The sequence below is a fragment of the Bombina bombina genome, chromosome 4 (genome assembly GCF_027579735.1).
Source record: "Bombina bombina isolate aBomBom1 chromosome 4, aBomBom1.pri, whole genome shotgun sequence".
NCBI classification, from domain to species: Eukaryota; Metazoa; Chordata; class Amphibia; order Anura; family Bombinatoridae; genus Bombina; species Bombina bombina.
Genome location: NC_069502.1, coordinates 164,326,540 through 164,344,528, shown reverse-complemented (window position 1 = coordinate 164,344,528; position 17,989 = coordinate 164,326,540). Strand labels below are relative to the sequence as shown.

The 17,989-nt window shown below is 40.4% G+C and overlaps 1 protein-coding gene across 1 annotated transcript in view; it reads right to left on the bottom strand.

The window, feature by feature from the left end:
• Nucleotides 1-17,989, bottom strand: part of E2F6 (E2F transcription factor 6) — an 82,625-nt gene that overhangs the window by 37,988 nt on the left and 26,648 nt on the right. The window contains exons 4-5 of the mRNA XM_053709675.1: nucleotides 15,475-15,633; nucleotides 934-1,048 (exon numbers count right to left, since the gene is read on the bottom strand). Of these exons, the coding sequence (XP_053565650.1) occupies nucleotides 934-1,048; nucleotides 15,475-15,633 (274 nt within the window). The remainder of the gene's footprint in view (nucleotides 1-933; nucleotides 1,049-15,474; nucleotides 15,634-17,989) is intronic.

Here is a 17,989-nt window from a genome sequence, read left to right as displayed (position 1 = left end):
TAGAGTTCATACATTTAAAACGGACTGTCTAATAATCACATTTTATAAAATAAATTACTTTATAAAACAACATGTAGCGACAGTTTCCAACATTTTGACACACACCAATTAAGATGCTAAAACAACAGTAATAACACTTTATTAAACTTAATGTACGTGTTAAAAAAAAAAAAAGAAGACAAGCTTTCCCTCTCTCAAGTCTGAAGCAATACTGTCCCCAAAGCAGAACATGCTATGATCTGAAGTCACAGCAACAAGTCTGCAGAAAGAATGGGACACATGCAGGAACTGTTGGTGCTTTCACTTTGCAGCGCTGTTTAACATCATACTGTTCTCTTCAAACAGCACCCCGATAAAAAGCAGTCTTTCCACTCCTATTTTCTCTACGTCCCTCTTCCGTCCACAAGACGTCTCATGCGATGCTCCTGTCCTCTGAAATCCTCTACTCCGCCACTCCATAAGACTCAAAGACCCAAAACAAACCTTGAACTGCCTTGACTCACTGTTGCAACTACAATCCACGTAACAAGCTACCCCAAACATTCCTAAAAAACGCTTTACCTATGAAAAGTTAAAAAATGCACTATTGTAAAATGAACCGCTGCTGCAAAAAACCTCTCCGCTAAACTGGAGTTGGCGGATGTAAATCCGGTGACTGACAAGCCCTATTCTTACACAATTAGTGTTGCATGAGTGTTCCTTTGTGCAATGATAAATATGGGGAACACATTCGTCCCACATTTTGAGATAAAATGCTGACAGGTTCACAACATGTGAATCCTGTCCGCTCACAAAGTGATAAATATTGCCATCAGTCATAGAGATAATTGTCGATTTTGCTGTTGAACTATGTAAAGAATGCTCAGACAATTATTTCACTTTGCTTTCCAAACTTAAAAAATACAGCACTATCAGTATATAGAAAATACTCACGTTGGTGGGATGTGGCACTTCTAGTTTGGTTTCTTCAGGAGCTTTGATTGCCAAGACAATCTGTTCATTGTAAGACTTGATGTTGTGTAAATCTTGATAAGTTACATATGCCAATGTTTGCAGGTTAAGGCTGATAGATGTCAATTAGAAAAACAACTCTCCATATACGTCAAAAAGCAGGAGGGATTAGAAACAATGTGCATTCTGGGCAGCTACACAAAAAAGCAGCAAGCCATTATATATGCTACTCATATTACACACAAATTGCAGGTTAATACACTCTGTAGTCTTTTTCATGTTTGCAGAGAAATCTAATGGAATGATTAAAGGACCACTCAATGCAGTGGAATTACATAATTAACAAGTGCATAATAAAAAGACAATGCAATAGCACCATATCTGAATTTCAAATAAGCAGATTTTTTTCTGGCAAATGTATTTCTTTCATGTAATTAGCAAGAGTCCATGAGCTAGTGACGTATGGGATATACATTCCTACCAGGAGGGGCAAAGTTTCCCAAACCTTAAAATGCCTATAAATACACCCCTCACCACACCCACAATTCAGTTTTTACAAACTTTGCCTCCTATGGAGGTGGTGAAGTAAGTTTGTGCTAGATTCTACGTTGATATGCGCTCCGCAGCAGGTTGGAGCCCGGTTTTCCTCTCAGCGTGCAGTGAATGTCAGAGGGATGTGAGGAGAGTATTGCCTATTTGAATTCAATGATCTCCTTCTACGGGGTCTATTTCATAGGTTCTCTGTTATCGGTCGTAGAGATTCATCTCTTACCTCCCTTTTCAGATCGACGATATACTCTTATATATACCATTACCTCTGCTGATTTTCGTTTCAGTACTGGTTTGGCTTTCTACAAACATGTAGATGAGTGTCCTGGGGTAAGTCTTATTTTCTGTGACACTCTAAGCTATGGTTGGGCACTTTTTTATAAAGTTCTAAATATATGTATTCAAACATTTATTTGCCTTGACTCAGGATGTTCAACGTTCCTTATTTCAGACAGTCAGTTTCATATTTGGGATAATGCATTTGAATCAATCATTTTTTCTTACCTTAAAAAATTTGACTTTTTCCCTGTGGGCTGTTAGGCTCGCGGGGGCTGAAAATGCTTCATTTTATTGCGTCATTCTTGGCGCGGACTTTTTTGGCGCAAATTTTTTTTCCTGTTTCCGGCGTCATACGTGTCGCCGGAAGTTGCGTCATTTTTTACGTTCTTTTGCGTCAAAAGTGTCGGCGTTCCGGATGTGGCGTCATTTTTGGCGCCAAAAGCATTTAGGCGCCAAATAATGTGGGCGTCTTTTTTGGCGCTAAAAAAAATATGGGCGTCACTTTTGTCTCCACATTATTTAAGTCTCATTATTTATTGCTTCTGGTTGCTAGAAGCTTGATCACTGGCATTTTTTTCCCATTCCTGAAACTGTCATTTAAGGAATTTGATCAATTTTGCGTTATATGTTGTTTTTTCTATTACATATCGCAAGATGTTCCAGGTTGCAACTGAGTCAGAAGATACTTCAGGAAAATCGCTGCCCGGTGCTGAAGCTACCAAAGCTAAGTGTATCACTTTTGGTATCTGTTCCTTCAGCTGTTGTTTGTATTAAATGTTATGACAAACTTGTTAATGCAGATAAAATTTCCTTTAGTAATGTTACATTACCTGTTGCTGTTCCGTCAACATCTAATACTCAGAGTGTTCCTGATAACATAAGAGATTTTGTTTCTAAATCCATTAAGAAGGCTATGTCTGTTATTTCTCCTTCTAGTATACATAAAAGTCTTTTAAAACTTCTCTTTTTTCAGATGAATTTTTAAATGAACATCATCATTCTGATACTGATAATGGTTCTTCTGGTTCAGAGGTTTCTGTCTCAGAGGTTGATGCTGATAAATCTTTGTATTTGTTCAAGATGGAATTTATTCGTTCTTTATTTAAAGAAGTATTAATTGCATTAGAAATAGAGGATTCTGGTCCTCTTGATACTAAAACTAAACGTTTAAATAAGGTTTTTAAATCTCCTGTAGTTATTCCAGAAGTGTTTCCTGTCCCTGATGCTATTTCTGAAGTAATTTCCAGGGAATGGAATAATTTGGGTAATTCATTTACTCCTTTTAAAACGTTTTAAGCAATTATATCCTGTGCCATCTGACAGATTAGAGTTTGGGACAAAATCCCTAAGGTTAATGGGGCTGTCTCTACTCCTGCTATATTTTTAGCGGATGTTGCTGCAGCTTCAACTTTTTGGTTAGAAGCTTTAGCGCAACACGTAACAGATCATAATTTTCATAGCATTATTATTCTATAACATGCTAATTATTTTATTTGTGATGCCATCTTTGATATCATTAGAGTTGATGTCAGGTATATGTCTCTAGCTATTTTAGCTAGAAGAGCTTTATGGCTTAAAACTTGGAATGCTGATATGTCTTCTAAGTTAACTTTGCTATCCCTTTCTTTCCAGAGTAATAAATTATTCGGTTCTCAGTTGGATTCTTTTATCTCAACTGTTACTGGAAGGAAGGGAACTTTTTTTACCACAGGATAAAAAATCTGAGGTAAATTTAGGTCTAATAATTGTTTTCGTTCCTTTCATCACAACAAGGAACAAAAGCCTGATCCTTCATCCTCAGGAGCGGTATCAGTTTGGAAACCTTCTTCACTTTGGAATATATCCAAGCCTTAGAAACCCAAAGCTAGCTCCTAAGTCCCCATGAAGGTGCGGCCCTCATTCCAGCTCAGCTGGTATGGGGCAGTTTACGTTCTTTTCAAAGAAATTTGGATCAATTCCGTTCACAATCTCTGGTTTCAGAACATTGTTTCAGAAGGGTACAGAATTGGCTTCAAGTTAAGGCCTCCTGCAAAGAGATTTTTTTCTTTCCCGTGTCCCAGTAAACCCAGCAAAAGCTCAAGCATTTCTGAAATGTGTTTCAGATCTAGAGTTGGCTGGAGTAATTATGCCAGTTCCAGTTCTGGAACAGGGGCTGGGGTTTTATTCTATCTCTTCATTGTACCAAAGAAGGTCAATTCCTTCAGACCAGTTCCGGATCCATCAATATTGAATTGTTATGTAAGGATACCAACATTCAAAATGGTAACTGTAAGGACTATCTTGCCTTTTGTTCAGCAAGGGCATTATATGTCTACAATAGATTTACAGGATGCATATCTGCATATTCCGATTCATCCAGATCACTTTTAGTTTCTGAGATTCTCTTTTTTAGACACGCATTACCAGTTTTGTGGCTCTACCGTTTGGCTTAGCATCAGCTCCAAGAATTTTTACAAAGGTTCTCGGTGCCCTTCTGTCTGTATTCAGAGAACAGGGTATTGGTATTTCCTTATTTGGATGATATCTTGGTACTTGCTCAGTCTTCACATTTTACAGAATCTCATACGAATCGACTTGTGTTGTTTCTTCAAGATCATGGTTGGAGGATCAATTTACCAAAAAGTTCATTGATTCCTTAGACAAGGGTAACCTTTTTAGGTTTCCAGGTAGATTCAGTGTCTATGACTCTGTCTTTGTCAGACAAGAGAAGTCTAACATTTGATATCAGCTTGTCAAAACCTTCAGTCACAATCATTCCCTTTGGTAGCCTTATGCATGGAAATTTTAGGTCTTATGACTGCTGCATCGGACGCGATCTCCTTTGCTCATTTTCACATGCGACCTCTTCAGCTCTGTATGCTGAACCAATGGTGCAGGGATTACACAAAGATATCTCAATTAATATCTTTAAAACCGATTGTACGACACTCTCTGACGTGGTGGACAGATCACCATCGTTTAGTTCAGGGGGCTTCTTTTGTTCTTCCGACCTGGACTGTAATTTCAACAGATGCAAGTCTTACACTTTGGGGAGCTGTGTGGGGGTCTCTGACGGCACAAGGGGTTTGGGAATCTCAGGAGGTGAGATTACTGATCAATATTTTGGAACTCCGTGCAATTTTCAGAGCTCTTCAGTCTTGGCCTCTTCTGAAGAGAGAATCGTTCATTTGTTTTCAGACAGACAATGTCACAACTGTGGCATACATCAATCATCAAGGAGGGACTCACAGTCCTCTGGCTATGAAAGAAGTATTTCGAATTCTGGTTTGGGCGGAATCCAGCTCCTGTCTAATCTCTGCGGTTCATTTCCCAGGTATAGACAATTAGGAAGCGGATTATCTCAGTCGTCAAACGTTGTATCCGGGCGAATGGTCTCTTCACCCAGAGGTGCTTCATTTTATTGCGTCATTCTTGGCGCGGACTTTTTTGGCGCAAATTTTTTTTCCTGTTTCCGGCGTCATACGTGTCGCCGGAAGTTGCGTCATTTTTTACGTTCTTTTGCGTCAAAAGTGTCGGCGTTCCGGATGTGGCGTCATTTTTGGCGCCAAAAGCATTTAGGCGCCAAATAATGTGGGCGTCTTTTTTGGCGCTAAAAAAAATATGGGCGTCACTTTTGTCTCCACATTATTTAAGTCTCATTATTTATTGCTTCTGGTTGCTAGAAGCTTGATCACTGGCATTTTTTTCCCATTCCTGAAACTGTCATTTAAGGAATTTGATCAATTTTGCGTTATATGTTGTTTTTTCTATTACATATCGCAAGATGTTCCAGGTTGCAACTGAGTCAGAAGATACTTCAGGAAAATCGCTGCCCGGTGCTGAAGCTACCAAAGCTAAGTGTATCACTTTTGGTATCTGTTCCTTCAGCTGTTGTTTGTATTAAATGTTATGACAAACTTGTTAATGCAGATAAAATTTCCTTTAGTAATGTTACATTACCTGTTGCTGTTCCGTCAACATCTAATACTCAGAGTGTTCCTGATAACATAAGAGATTTTGTTTCTAAATCCATTAAGAAGGCTATGTCTGTTATTTCTCCTTCTAGTATACATAAAAGTCTTTTAAAACTTCTCTTTTTTCAGATGAATTTTTAAATGAACATCATCATTCTGATACTGATAATGGTTCTTCTGGTTCAGAGGTTTCTGTCTCAGAGGTTGATGCTGATAAATCTTTGTATTTGTTCAAGATGGAATTTATTCGTTCTTTATTTAAAGAAGTATTAATTGCATTAGAAATAGAGGATTCTGGTCCTCTTGATACTAAAACTAAACGTTTAAATAAGGTTTTTAAATCTCCTGTAGTTATTCCAGAAGTGTTTCCTGTCCCTGATGCTATTTCTGAAGTAATTTCCAGGGAATGGAATAATTTGGGTAATTCATTTACTCCTTTTAAAACGTTTTAAGCAATTATATCCTGTGCCATCTGACAGATTAGAGTTTGGGACAAAATCCCTAAGGTTAATGGGGCTGTCTCTACTCCTGCTATATTTTTAGCGGATGTTGCTGCAGCTTCAACTTTTTGGTTAGAAGCTTTAGCGCAACACGTAACAGATCATAATTTTCATAGCATTATTATTCTATAACATGCTAATTATTTTATTTGTGATGCCATCTTTGATATCATTAGAGTTGATGTCAGGTATATGTCTCTAGCTATTTTAGCTAGAAGAGCTTTATGGCTTAAAACTTGGAATGCTGATATGTCTTCTAAGTTAACTTTGCTATCCCTTTCTTTCCAGAGTAATAAATTATTCGGTTCTCAGTTGGATTCTTTTATCTCAACTGTTACTGGAAGGAAGGGAACTTTTTTTACCACAGGATAAAAAATCTGAGGTAAATTTAGGTCTAATAATTGTTTTCGTTCCTTTCATCACAACAAGGAACAAAAGCCTGATCCTTCATCCTCAGGAGCGGTATCAGTTTGGAAACCTTCTTCACTTTGGAATATATCCAAGCCTTAGAAACCCAAAGCTAGCTCCTAAGTCCCCATGAAGGTGCGGCCCTCATTCCAGCTCAGCTGGTATGGGGCAGTTTACGTTCTTTTCAAAGAAATTTGGATCAATTCCGTTCACAATCTCTGGTTTCAGAACATTGTTTCAGAAGGGTACAGAATTGGCTTCAAGTTAAGGCCTCCTGCAAAGAGATTTTTTTCTTTCCCGTGTCCCAGTAAACCCAGCAAAAGCTCAAGCATTTCTGAAATGTGTTTCAGATCTAGAGTTGGCTGGAGTAATTATGCCAGTTCCAGTTCTGGAACAGGGGCTGGGGTTTTATTCTATCTCTTCATTGTACCAAAGAAGGTCAATTCCTTCAGACCAGTTCCGGATCCATCAATATTGAATTGTTATGTAAGGATACCAACATTCAAAATGGTAACTGTAAGGACTATCTTGCCTTTTGTTCAGCAAGGGCATTATATGTCTACAATAGATTTACAGGATGCATATCTGCATATTCCGATTCATCCAGATCACTTTTAGTTTCTGAGATTCTCTTTTTTAGACACGCATTACCAGTTTTGTGGCTCTACCGTTTGGCTTAGCATCAGCTCCAAGAATTTTTACAAAGGTTCTCGGTGCCCTTCTGTCTGTATTCAGAGAACAGGGTATTGGTATTTCCTTATTTGGATGATATCTTGGTACTTGCTCAGTCTTCACATTTTACAGAATCTCATACGAATCGACTTGTGTTGTTTCTTCAAGATCATGGTTGGAGGATCAATTTACCAAAAAGTTCATTGATTCCTTAGACAAGGGTAACCTTTTTAGGTTTCCAGGTAGATTCAGTGTCTATGACTCTGTCTTTGTCAGACAAGAGAAGTCTAACATTTGATATCAGCTTGTCAAAACCTTCAGTCACAATCATTCCCTTTGGTAGCCTTATGCATGGAAATTTTAGGTCTTATGACTGCTGCATCGGACGCGATCTCCTTTGCTCATTTTCACATGCGACCTCTTCAGCTCTGTATGCTGAACCAATGGTGCAGGGATTACACAAAGATATCTCAATTAATATCTTTAAAACCGATTGTACGACACTCTCTGACGTGGTGGACAGATCACCATCGTTTAGTTCAGGGGGCTTCTTTTGTTCTTCCGACCTGGACTGTAATTTCAACAGATGCAAGTCTTACACTTTGGGGAGCTGTGTGGGGGTCTCTGACGGCACAAGGGGTTTGGGAATCTCAGGAGGTGAGATTACTGATCAATATTTTGGAACTCCGTGCAATTTTCAGAGCTCTTCAGTCTTGGCCTCTTCTGAAGAGAGAATCGTTCATTTGTTTTCAGACAGACAATGTCACAACTGTGGCATACATCAATCATCAAGGAGGGACTCACAGTCCTCTGGCTATGAAAGAAGTATTTCGAATTCTGGTTTGGGCGGAATCCAGCTCCTGTCTAATCTCTGCGGTTCATTTCCCAGGTATAGACAATTAGGAAGCGGATTATCTCAGTCGTCAAACGTTGTATCCGGGCGAATGGTCTCTTCACCCAGAGGTATTTCTTCAGATTGTTCAAATGTGGGAACTTCCAGAAATAGATCTGATGGTTTCTCATCTAAACAAGAAACTTCCCAGGTATCTGTTCAGACCCCGGGATCCTCAGGCGGAGGCAGTGAATGCATTATCACTTCCTTGGAAGTATCATCCTGCCTATATCTCTCCGCCTCTAGTTCTTCTTCCAAGAGTAATCTCCAAGATTCTGAAGGAATGCTCGTTTGTTCTGCTGGTAGCTCCAGCATGGACGGATTCTTTTTCGGATGGCCTCTTGCCAACCGTGGGCTCTTCCGTTAAGACCAGACCTTCTGTCGCAAGGTCCTTTTTTCCATCAGGATCTCAAATCTTTAAATTTAAGGGTATGGAGATTGAACGCTTGATTCTTGGTCAAAGAGGTTTCTCTGACTCTGTGATTAATACTATGTTACAGGCTCGTAAATCTGTATCTAGAGAGATATATTAGAGAGTCTGGAAGACTTATATTTCTTAGTGTCTTCTCATAATTTTTCCTGGCATTCTTTTAGAATTCCGAGAATTTTTTTTTACAGTTTCTTCAGGATGGTTTAGATAAAGGTTTGTCCGAAAGTTCCTTGACAGGACAAATCTCTGCCCTTTCTGTTCTTTTTCACAGAAAGATTGCTAATCTTCCTGATATTCATTGTTTTGTACAAGACTTGGTTCGTATAAAACCTGTCATTTAGTCAATTTCTCCTCCTTGGAGTTTGAATTTGGTTCTGGGGGCTCTTCTAGCTCCTCCTTTTGAACCCATGCATTCATGTGGACATTAAACTTCTTTCTTGGAAAGTTTTGTTTCTTTTGGCCATCTCTTCTGCCAGAAGAGTCTCTGAATTATCTGCTCTTTCTTGTGAGTCTCCTTTTCTGATTTTTCATCAGGATAAGGCGGTGTTGCGAACTTCTTTTGAATTTTTTCCTAAGGTTGTGTATTCTAACAACATTAGTAGAGAAATTGTGGTTCCTTCATTATGTCCTAATCCTAAGAATTCTAAGGAGAAATCATTGCATTCTTTGGATGTTGTTAGAGCTTTGTATTATTATGTTGAAGCTACTAAGTCTTTCCGAAAGACTTCTAGTCTATTTTTCATCTTTTCTGGTTCTAGAAAAAGCCAGAAAGCTTCTGCCATTTCTTTGGCATCTTGGTTGAAATCTTTAATTCATCATGCCTATGTCGAGTCGGGTAAAACTCCGCCTCAAAGGATTACAGCTCATTCTACTAGGTCAGTTTCTACTTCCTGGGCGTTCAGGAATGAAGCTTCGGTTGATCAGATTTGCAAAGCAGCAACTTGGTCCTCTTTGCATACTTTTACTAAATTCTACCATTTTGATGTGTTTTCTTCTTCTGAAGCAGTTTTTGGTAGAAAAGTACTTCAGGCAGCGGTTTCAGTTTGAATCTTCTGCTTATGTTTTCATTAAACTTTATTTTGGGTGTGGATTATTTTCAGCAGGAATTGGCTGTCTTTATTTTATCCCTCCCTCTCTAGTGACTCTTGCGTGGAAAGATCCACATCTTGGGTAGTCATTATCCCATACGTCACTAGCTCATGGACTCTTGCTAATTACATGAAAGAAAACATAATTTATGTAAGAACTTACCTGATAAATTCATTTCTTTCATATTAGCAAGAGTCCATGAGGCCCACCCTTTTTGTGGTGGTTATGATTTTTTTGTATAAAGCACAATTATTCCAATTCCTTATTTTATATGCTTTCGCACTTTTTTCTTATCACCCCACTTCTTGGCTATTCGTTAAACTGATTTGTGGGTGTGGTGAGGGGTGTATTTATAGGCATTTTAAGGTTTGGGAAACTTTGCCCCTCCTGGTAGGAATGTATATCCCATACGTCACTAGCTCATGGACTCTTGCTAATATGAAAGAAATGAATTTATCAGGTAAGTTCTTACATAAATTATGTTTTTTTTCTTCTATTTTCCAGCCCTCCCGTGTCATGTGACACATTAGCCAATCACAGACTAGTATACGTATACCCTGTGAGCTTGTGCACATGCTCAGTAGGATCTTGTTGTGCACATGCTCAGTAGGATCTTGTTCTACAGAAAGTGTGAATATAAAAAGATTGTGCAAAATTTGATAATGGAAGTAAATTGGAAAGTGTTTTAAAACTGCATGCTCTATCTGAATCATAAAAGTTTATTTTGACTTGAGTGTCCCTTTAAATAAAATATCACTAGGTTTCTGTATAAAAACATAAATTATGCTTACCTAATAATTTCATTTCCATCGAGGGGAGGAGAGTCCACGGCTTCATTCATTACTTGTGGGAATTAAGAAACTGGCCACCAGGAGGCGGCAAAGACACCCCAGCCAAATGCTTAAATACCTCCCCCACTTCCCTCATCCCCCCAGTCATTCTGTAGAGAGAACCAGGAACAGTAGGAGAAATATCAGGGTAAAAACGGTGCAAGAAGATTAATACATTTAGGGCCGCCCAATGGAGATAAGGGCGGGAGCCGTTGACTCTCCTCCCCTTGATGAAAATGAAATTTTCAGATAAGCATAACTTATGTTTTCCATCTAAAGGGGAGGAGAGTCCACGGCTTCATTCATTATTTGTGGGAACATATACCCAAGCTCTAGAGGACACTGAATGAAACCGGGAGGGTAAAAGGCGGACCCCTAATCTGAGGACACCACAGCCTGTAAAACCTTTCTCCCAAAAAACAGCTTCCGCAGAAGCAAAAACGTCAAATTCGTAAAACTTTGTAAAAAAAGTGTGTAAGGAGGACCAGGTAGCCGCCTTACAAATTTGCTCCATAGAGGCCTCATTCTTGAAGGCCCAAGACGAAGCCACAGCTCTAGTTGAATGAGCTGTGATCCTCTGACGAGGCTTATGTCCCGCTGTCTCATAAGCGAAGCTCCTCAACCAAAAAGACAAAGAAGTAGCAGAGGTCCTTTGTCCCTTGCGCTTCCCAGAATACACCACAAAAAAAAAGAAAAAAAAAAAAGAGATGTAGACTGTCTGAAATCCTTTGTAGCCTGAAGATAGAACTTCAAGGCATGAACCACATCCAGGTTATGAAGTAACCTCTCCTTTGAAGAAAAAGGGTTAAGACACAAAGAAGGAACAACTATTTCCTGATTGATGTTATGGTTGGACACCACCTTGGGGAGAAACCCCAACCCAGTGTGAAGTACAGCCTTATCCGCCTGAAACGCCAGATAAGGAGGATCACATTGCAAGGCAGCTAGTACAGATACTCTGCGTGCCGATGCAATAGCCAACAGGAAGAGAACCTTCCAGGACAGAATCTTAATGTCTATGGAATGCATAGGTTCAAACGGAACCCTCTGCAAAACCTTAAGGACTAAGTTTAAGCTCCAAGGGGAAGCTGACCGTCTAAAGACAGGCCTGATTCTAGACAGACAGTCCACAAAAAAGAAAGAAATTGCAGGCAGTACCAAAATTAGATAGTATAAAAATCCAAATTTTTTTATTTAAACTTGATTAAAAACTTCAATCAGAAAAAGGCACACTGTTACTATTTACATACAACCTCAGCACACAGGTGCCTTACCTGGACGACTAGGATGTCGTCCAGGTAAGGCACCACCGCAATGGCCCTGGATCTGGCCACTGCAAGCAGCGCCCCCAGAACCTTCGTGAAGACCCTCGGGGCCGTCGCCAGACTAAAAGGAAGGGCCACAAACTGAAAATGTTGGTCCAGAAATGCAAATCTTAGGAACCTGAAGTTGTCCCTGTGAATTGGCACATGAAGGTAAGCGTCCTTCAAGTCTACAGTTGTCATGAACTGTCCCTCTTGAACTAGGGGCAGAATAGATCTGATAGTTTCCATTTTGAATGATGGAACACTCAGAAACCTGTTTAAACATTTTAGGTCCAGAATCTGGTGGAACGTGCCCTCCTTCTTTGGAACAACAAAAAGGTTGGAATAGTACCCTAGATCCCTTTATGCTAAGGAGGAATCTGCCCTCAGGCGGATGGGATCTGATCCCTATCCTGTAACCCTGGGAGACCACATCTAGAACCCAAGGGTCCTGAACGTCCTGCAACCATGCGTCTGAGAATAGAGATAATCTGCCACCTACGTGATCGGGAGACCGGTCCGGGGCCGCCCCTTCATGCCGATTTCGCCTCGGCAGGCTTCTTACTCTGCTTACACTTGTTCCAAGATTGTGCCGGCTTCCAAGATCCCTTGGACTGGTCCGCTTTGCGGCGGGTTCTTGGTGCTGGGCCTTGTTCGTGCAAAGGGACGAAAAGTAGATCCTTTAGTCTTAGCCTTCTTATCCTGCGGTAGGAAAGCTCCCTTGCCTCCCGTAACCGTGGATATAATCGAATCCAATCCTGGACCAAACAGGATCTTTCCTTGAAAAGGCAGGGACAACAGCCTCGCCTTAGAGGTCATGTCCGCAGACCAAAATTTTAGCCACAGAGCCCTGCGCGCTAAAACAGGAAAACCTGACACCTTAGCATTCAGGCGAATAATTTGCGATCTTCAGCGCCTTAATCTTCTCCTGTATCTTGTCAATGGATGTCTCCCCCTCGACCATTTCACACAGGGATTCACACCAATATGTCGCAGCTCCAGCGACCACCGCAACGGCCGCTGCTGGCTGAAAAACAAACCCTGTTTGCTGAAACATCTTTCTCAACATGTTTTCCAGCTTTTTATCCATGGGCTCTTTAAACGACTAACTATCCTCGAGGGGAAAAGTCGTCCGCTTCGCGAGCGTAGAGATAGCCCCATCCACAGCTCAAGCTGAGAATCCGGAACGGGGAATAGTTTTTAAAAGAAGAAGGGGAAAAGGAAGAACAAAATCGCTCCCATTCATTCTTAATAATATTAGCCATCTTAACGGGAACCGGGAAAGACTGAGGTACTACCCTGTCCTTGTATACCTTGCTAAGCTTAGGAATCGCAGGTTCCTCCGGTATCTTAGGTTACAGAACCTCCAGGAGTAGCAAGCACCTACCGTAGCAGAAAGCACACATTTTCTATCCTAAACCGGCGGTGGCTCCTCCACCGCCGGTTTAGATGACACGGACTCCGACCCAGAAGGGGCCTCCTTCGAAGAGTCGGAGTGGGCCTAGAAATCGTATAGAGCCTCTGGATCTTCCATCGGCGAGGACAAACCCTGGGCCGATATGATAAACCCTAACCTTGCGCTTAGCAGAACGTGGCAAGACATGGATCACTTTTGAAAACCGCCGATTCCAGTTGGTCGGCAAAGTCTGAGGCCAACGAATCTCTCCCGAAGGAGCAACAGTTGGACCCTGGGGCGCCACATGTGCCATCGGAGATGAATGTAGGGAACGCACCTCCCGGGACAAAGAACCCTCAGAGGTGGACGGCTCAGTAGTACTAGACATCTGTTTACCTTTAGATGTTGTAACTTTATCAAGGCATGTGGAACATAGTTGAGCAGGCTGATCTACCAGAACCTCCTCACAATAAAAACAGGAATGAGACTTTATTAAGGAAGGAGAGCCCTCCAAAGTGTCAGTTCTCCATCGTTTGCGCGTTTGGTTAGACTAACTTTATTTATTAAAAAGGCACCTTTATACCCCCAATGGCCGGGGCACTCACCACCTCCTAGGACCCGGACTACAGAAACCGCTACGTCTCCTGCGCCACAGATCAACAGGAAGGATAGCCACACCCAGTCACATGGAATGTCTGGCAGGAGCGACCCTGCACTAGGGAAAAACGCGCCAAAAAATGGCCGCGCAAAGTTTTCGCAAGTAACCTGAAAGTTCCACACATTGCCAGAGCCTCATCTCGCACATAACACAGCAATGACACAAACAATATCATGTATAAACCGCCCCCGTTCAATAATCCCCCTTACAGGAATATTAACCCTTGGTTCAGTAAAGATAAAAAGGCGCCACACTGTGACCCTGTCTTCTATGTTATCATTATTAATAACAAAATTAAACGATCTTACCAGAATCTATGCCGTGGATCAGGAACACGGCGCTTCAAGTGTGACAGGTTAGTAGCCTTGCTCCTGACATGGACTTGAGTGAAGAAAGCAGGCAGCGAAACTCGTCAACGCTGATTGCTTATGGAGCTGTTAATATGAGTCGGGATGGTTTCACAAAAAGACGCTCCCTGCATCTCCGGACTCTAACTTTCGCCCAGGCTCTCACTGAGAGGTTGACAGGACTACTTAAGACTCTGCGCCCGATGCGAAGAGTACTACCCTCCATAAGAGACTACTCCTAAACTCCGGCACTCCTCTGCCATCCTCCTATGACGAAAGGCAAAGAATGACTAGGGGATGAGGGAAGTGGGGGAGGTATTTAAGCTTTTGGCTGGGGTGTCTTTGCCTCCTCCTTGTGGCCAGGTTCTTAATTCCCACAAGTAATGAATGAAGCCGTGGACTCTCCTCCCCTTTAGATGGAAATAACTTTAAAAAGGGCAGTAAATTAAACTTCCATGATTCGGGCAGAACATGCAATTTTTAAAAATCTTTCTAATTTACTTCTATTATAAAATTTGCTTTGTTCTCTTTGTAGGAGAGTAAACCTCGGGAGCAGCAGTTGAGAGCTAACTAAACACATTGGTAAACCAATGACAAGAGGCATATGTGCGCAGCCACTAATTACCAGTTAGCTCCCAAAAGTGCATTGCTGCTCCTTAGCCTACCTTGGTCTACAACAAAGGATACTAAGAAAACCAAGCAACTTTAGTAGTAGTAAGTAAAATAGAAAGTTGTTTAAAACACACAATGTATACATATATGAGTCTGATTAACTGATGGCTGTCACATGATACAGGGGGCCGGACAAATTGAAATCAATTTTGAACTTTGTCAGAAAAATCTACTGCTCATTTGAAATTCTGCTATTGCATTGTTTTTTTATTATGCACTTGACGATTATGCCGTTTTTCTGGATTTAATGGCCCTTTTTATGTACATTAATCCCTTAGCTCCAAGACTGGGCAGCTGCCACACCATGGATAATTTTAAACAAACTAGAATATAGCAACTTCTAACTAAAGTGCTTTCCGTTGGTTCAAAGAGATATTTAAACAACACACAGTATAGTGCTGTATCTGAACAAGGGCGTGAGAACTTCAGCACAAACAACAAATTACAGTGCCACATGTATCTCCCTGGTGTTGTGCATTATAAAATAATCATGAAGGTGCCACATTTCCTGAAAATCACACTGTAAAAGGCAAATAAAGGATATTTCATGTTAATTTTATCCTCTGTTAATCGGAACAACTGGTTAGCGCAGTCTCTGATCAACTCATCCAGGCCCTCTTCCATGGTAGAAAGATCACTTAATTCATTCTGAAGCCTCTGCTGCTCAGGAACCTTAGTGCCAGCATTAGTTAGATCAGCCCCTCTGAAATTAGATAAAACAAAATAAACAATTAAACCTGTATACAGCCTTTCATCTAAAACATGTAAATAACTACAGCTGTATTTACCAATTTATGTAACCCACATAATATTTCATGAAACGTGACTAAATATCATTTTAATTCTCTTTATGGGAGCTGCTACATTGTAACTCCAACTTTTCACAGTCATTAAAAGCTGAAAAAGCCTTTGGGCCCAATGATCTAAAGCTCTCCCCTCTGGCGAGTATATAAGAAGTCTCATCAGTAGTGCTAGGTCCCTCAAAAAACTGTAGACAGGCAATTGTTAGCTTGAGAGCTGTTCATCTTTCTATGCAGGGTTCTGGGTGTTAGGAAGAGACACCTAGTTTGAAAACATTGGGCCCTTTGACACTGAGGTTAGAGTGTCATACAAATTCTCTGTATTTTCTGTCCTTTCGTCAGTGTTAGAGGGCTCAGAGTTCATCTTCCACCTCCTCCTTTGAATTTACATTTGTCTTTCTAAAGAAGGCTTTATTAGAAAAGCATCACTCGTCTTCTTGTACATCTAATAGTCAAGAACAATTTGGCAAAATGGTCAGACATACCCACAGTTGCCCAATACATATATTTTGCTGTTATGCATCCCCAACTTTGGAAGGATTCAGGCCTTAATTTGACTAATGATTTTAATGCCAGAGTTGCTCAGAGGCACTGCATGGTACAAAGCTACTCTCCATCTAGGTAGTTGCATTTTCAAAAAAAAATTTTTGGGTACTCGATTGTGGTTTTTCTAAATATATTTTCCATCCACATAGCAAGTTGATGAAATCTGGGTTATTAAATGTTGCACCTACTTGTCAGAGGACATTGAAATGGTCTCTTACCACTATATTCTTATGAACCTTGTTTAAAGTGAAGGTAAACTTTGCAAGGTGCAATAATTTTAAATGCAAAACCAAAGCAAATTAAGGGTACTTTAAGTCATCATTTTTTTTTTTTTTAAATATTTACCTAGTTATCGCTGTTTTCTATCCAGTTCCACTCGTTATATAAACAGCCCGTTTTTTTTATCAGTCTGGTCACGTTCTTCAAGTAGCCAATCATAGGTCTGGCCGTTAGGCGGCCGTCATTTGACGTCACTACATTTCTAGAAGTTCTGCGCATGCGTTGGCTATACTTCCTCTCCCTTCCAAGCCGTGCTCGTTCCTGATTAGCGCATGCGCAATTCATCCTAAGTATAAATCTTCATAACGCACTTTATTTAGAAGCAATTTGCAACAGTATCGGTGGCTACAACCTGTTTTGCTACACTTCACTTGAGCGCTGCAATAGTAAGTTTTTTTTTTTTTTACCGTGGTGCAATTGGAATGTACGGCGAGATGTGCGCATGCGCAATTTGTCCGTCAATCGTGGACTCGCTGTTCAAGTATGTATAGAGCGGGTGGGACCGCTCTATACGTGATACAGTCAGAAACCAGGAAATACATGGAGGGAGGAGCTAAGACCGGCCGAGAACGTTGATAAAAACAGTTGGTTATACATGTATATATATACTAATATGTTATGAAAAATTAGCGATCTTACTATATAGTACATGTGTAACATTATACTGCTTTCAAAAACGCAAAAGTTTACCTTCACTTTAAAGGGACACTGAACCCAAATGTTTTCTTTCGTGATTCAGATAGGAGTAAATTAGAAAGTTGCTTAAAATTTCATGCTCTATTATCAAATTTTCTTCATTCTCTTGCTATCTTTATTTGAAATGCAAGAATGTAAGTTTAGATGCCGGCCCATTTTTTGTTAAAAACCTGGGTTGTCCTTGCTGATTGGTGGATAAATTCATCCACCAATAAAAAAGTGTTGTCCAGAGTTCTGAACCAAGAAAAAACCTTAGATGCCTTCTTTTTCAAATAAAGATAGCAAGAGAACGAAGAAAAATTGATAATAGGAGTAAATTAGAAAGTTGCTTAAAATAGCATGCTCTATCTGAATCACAAAAGAAAAAAATTGGGTTCAGAGCCCCTTTAAGATTACATGCAATATATTATACATGGACAAACAAAAGGTGATTTTCATCTGCAAATTCTAAGTTGGCGGAAAGGGATTAGGAAGCAGTGGTTTAAATGGCTGGTTTCATAAATATCAGTGGAAGGCTCAAATGAGTGCGCCTGCAAATGATAGGGGCCTTCATCTATTAAAGAAACAGCAAAGTCAAGATTAAAAACTTTCATGATTCAGGTAGAGAATCCAATTTAAAAAAGCTTTCCAATTTACTTCTAATTTGATTTATTCTCTTGGAATCCTTTGTTAAAGAGCCTACACCTAGGCATTCTCAGGAGCAACAGTGCATTACTGGCAGATAGCTGCCGATTAGTA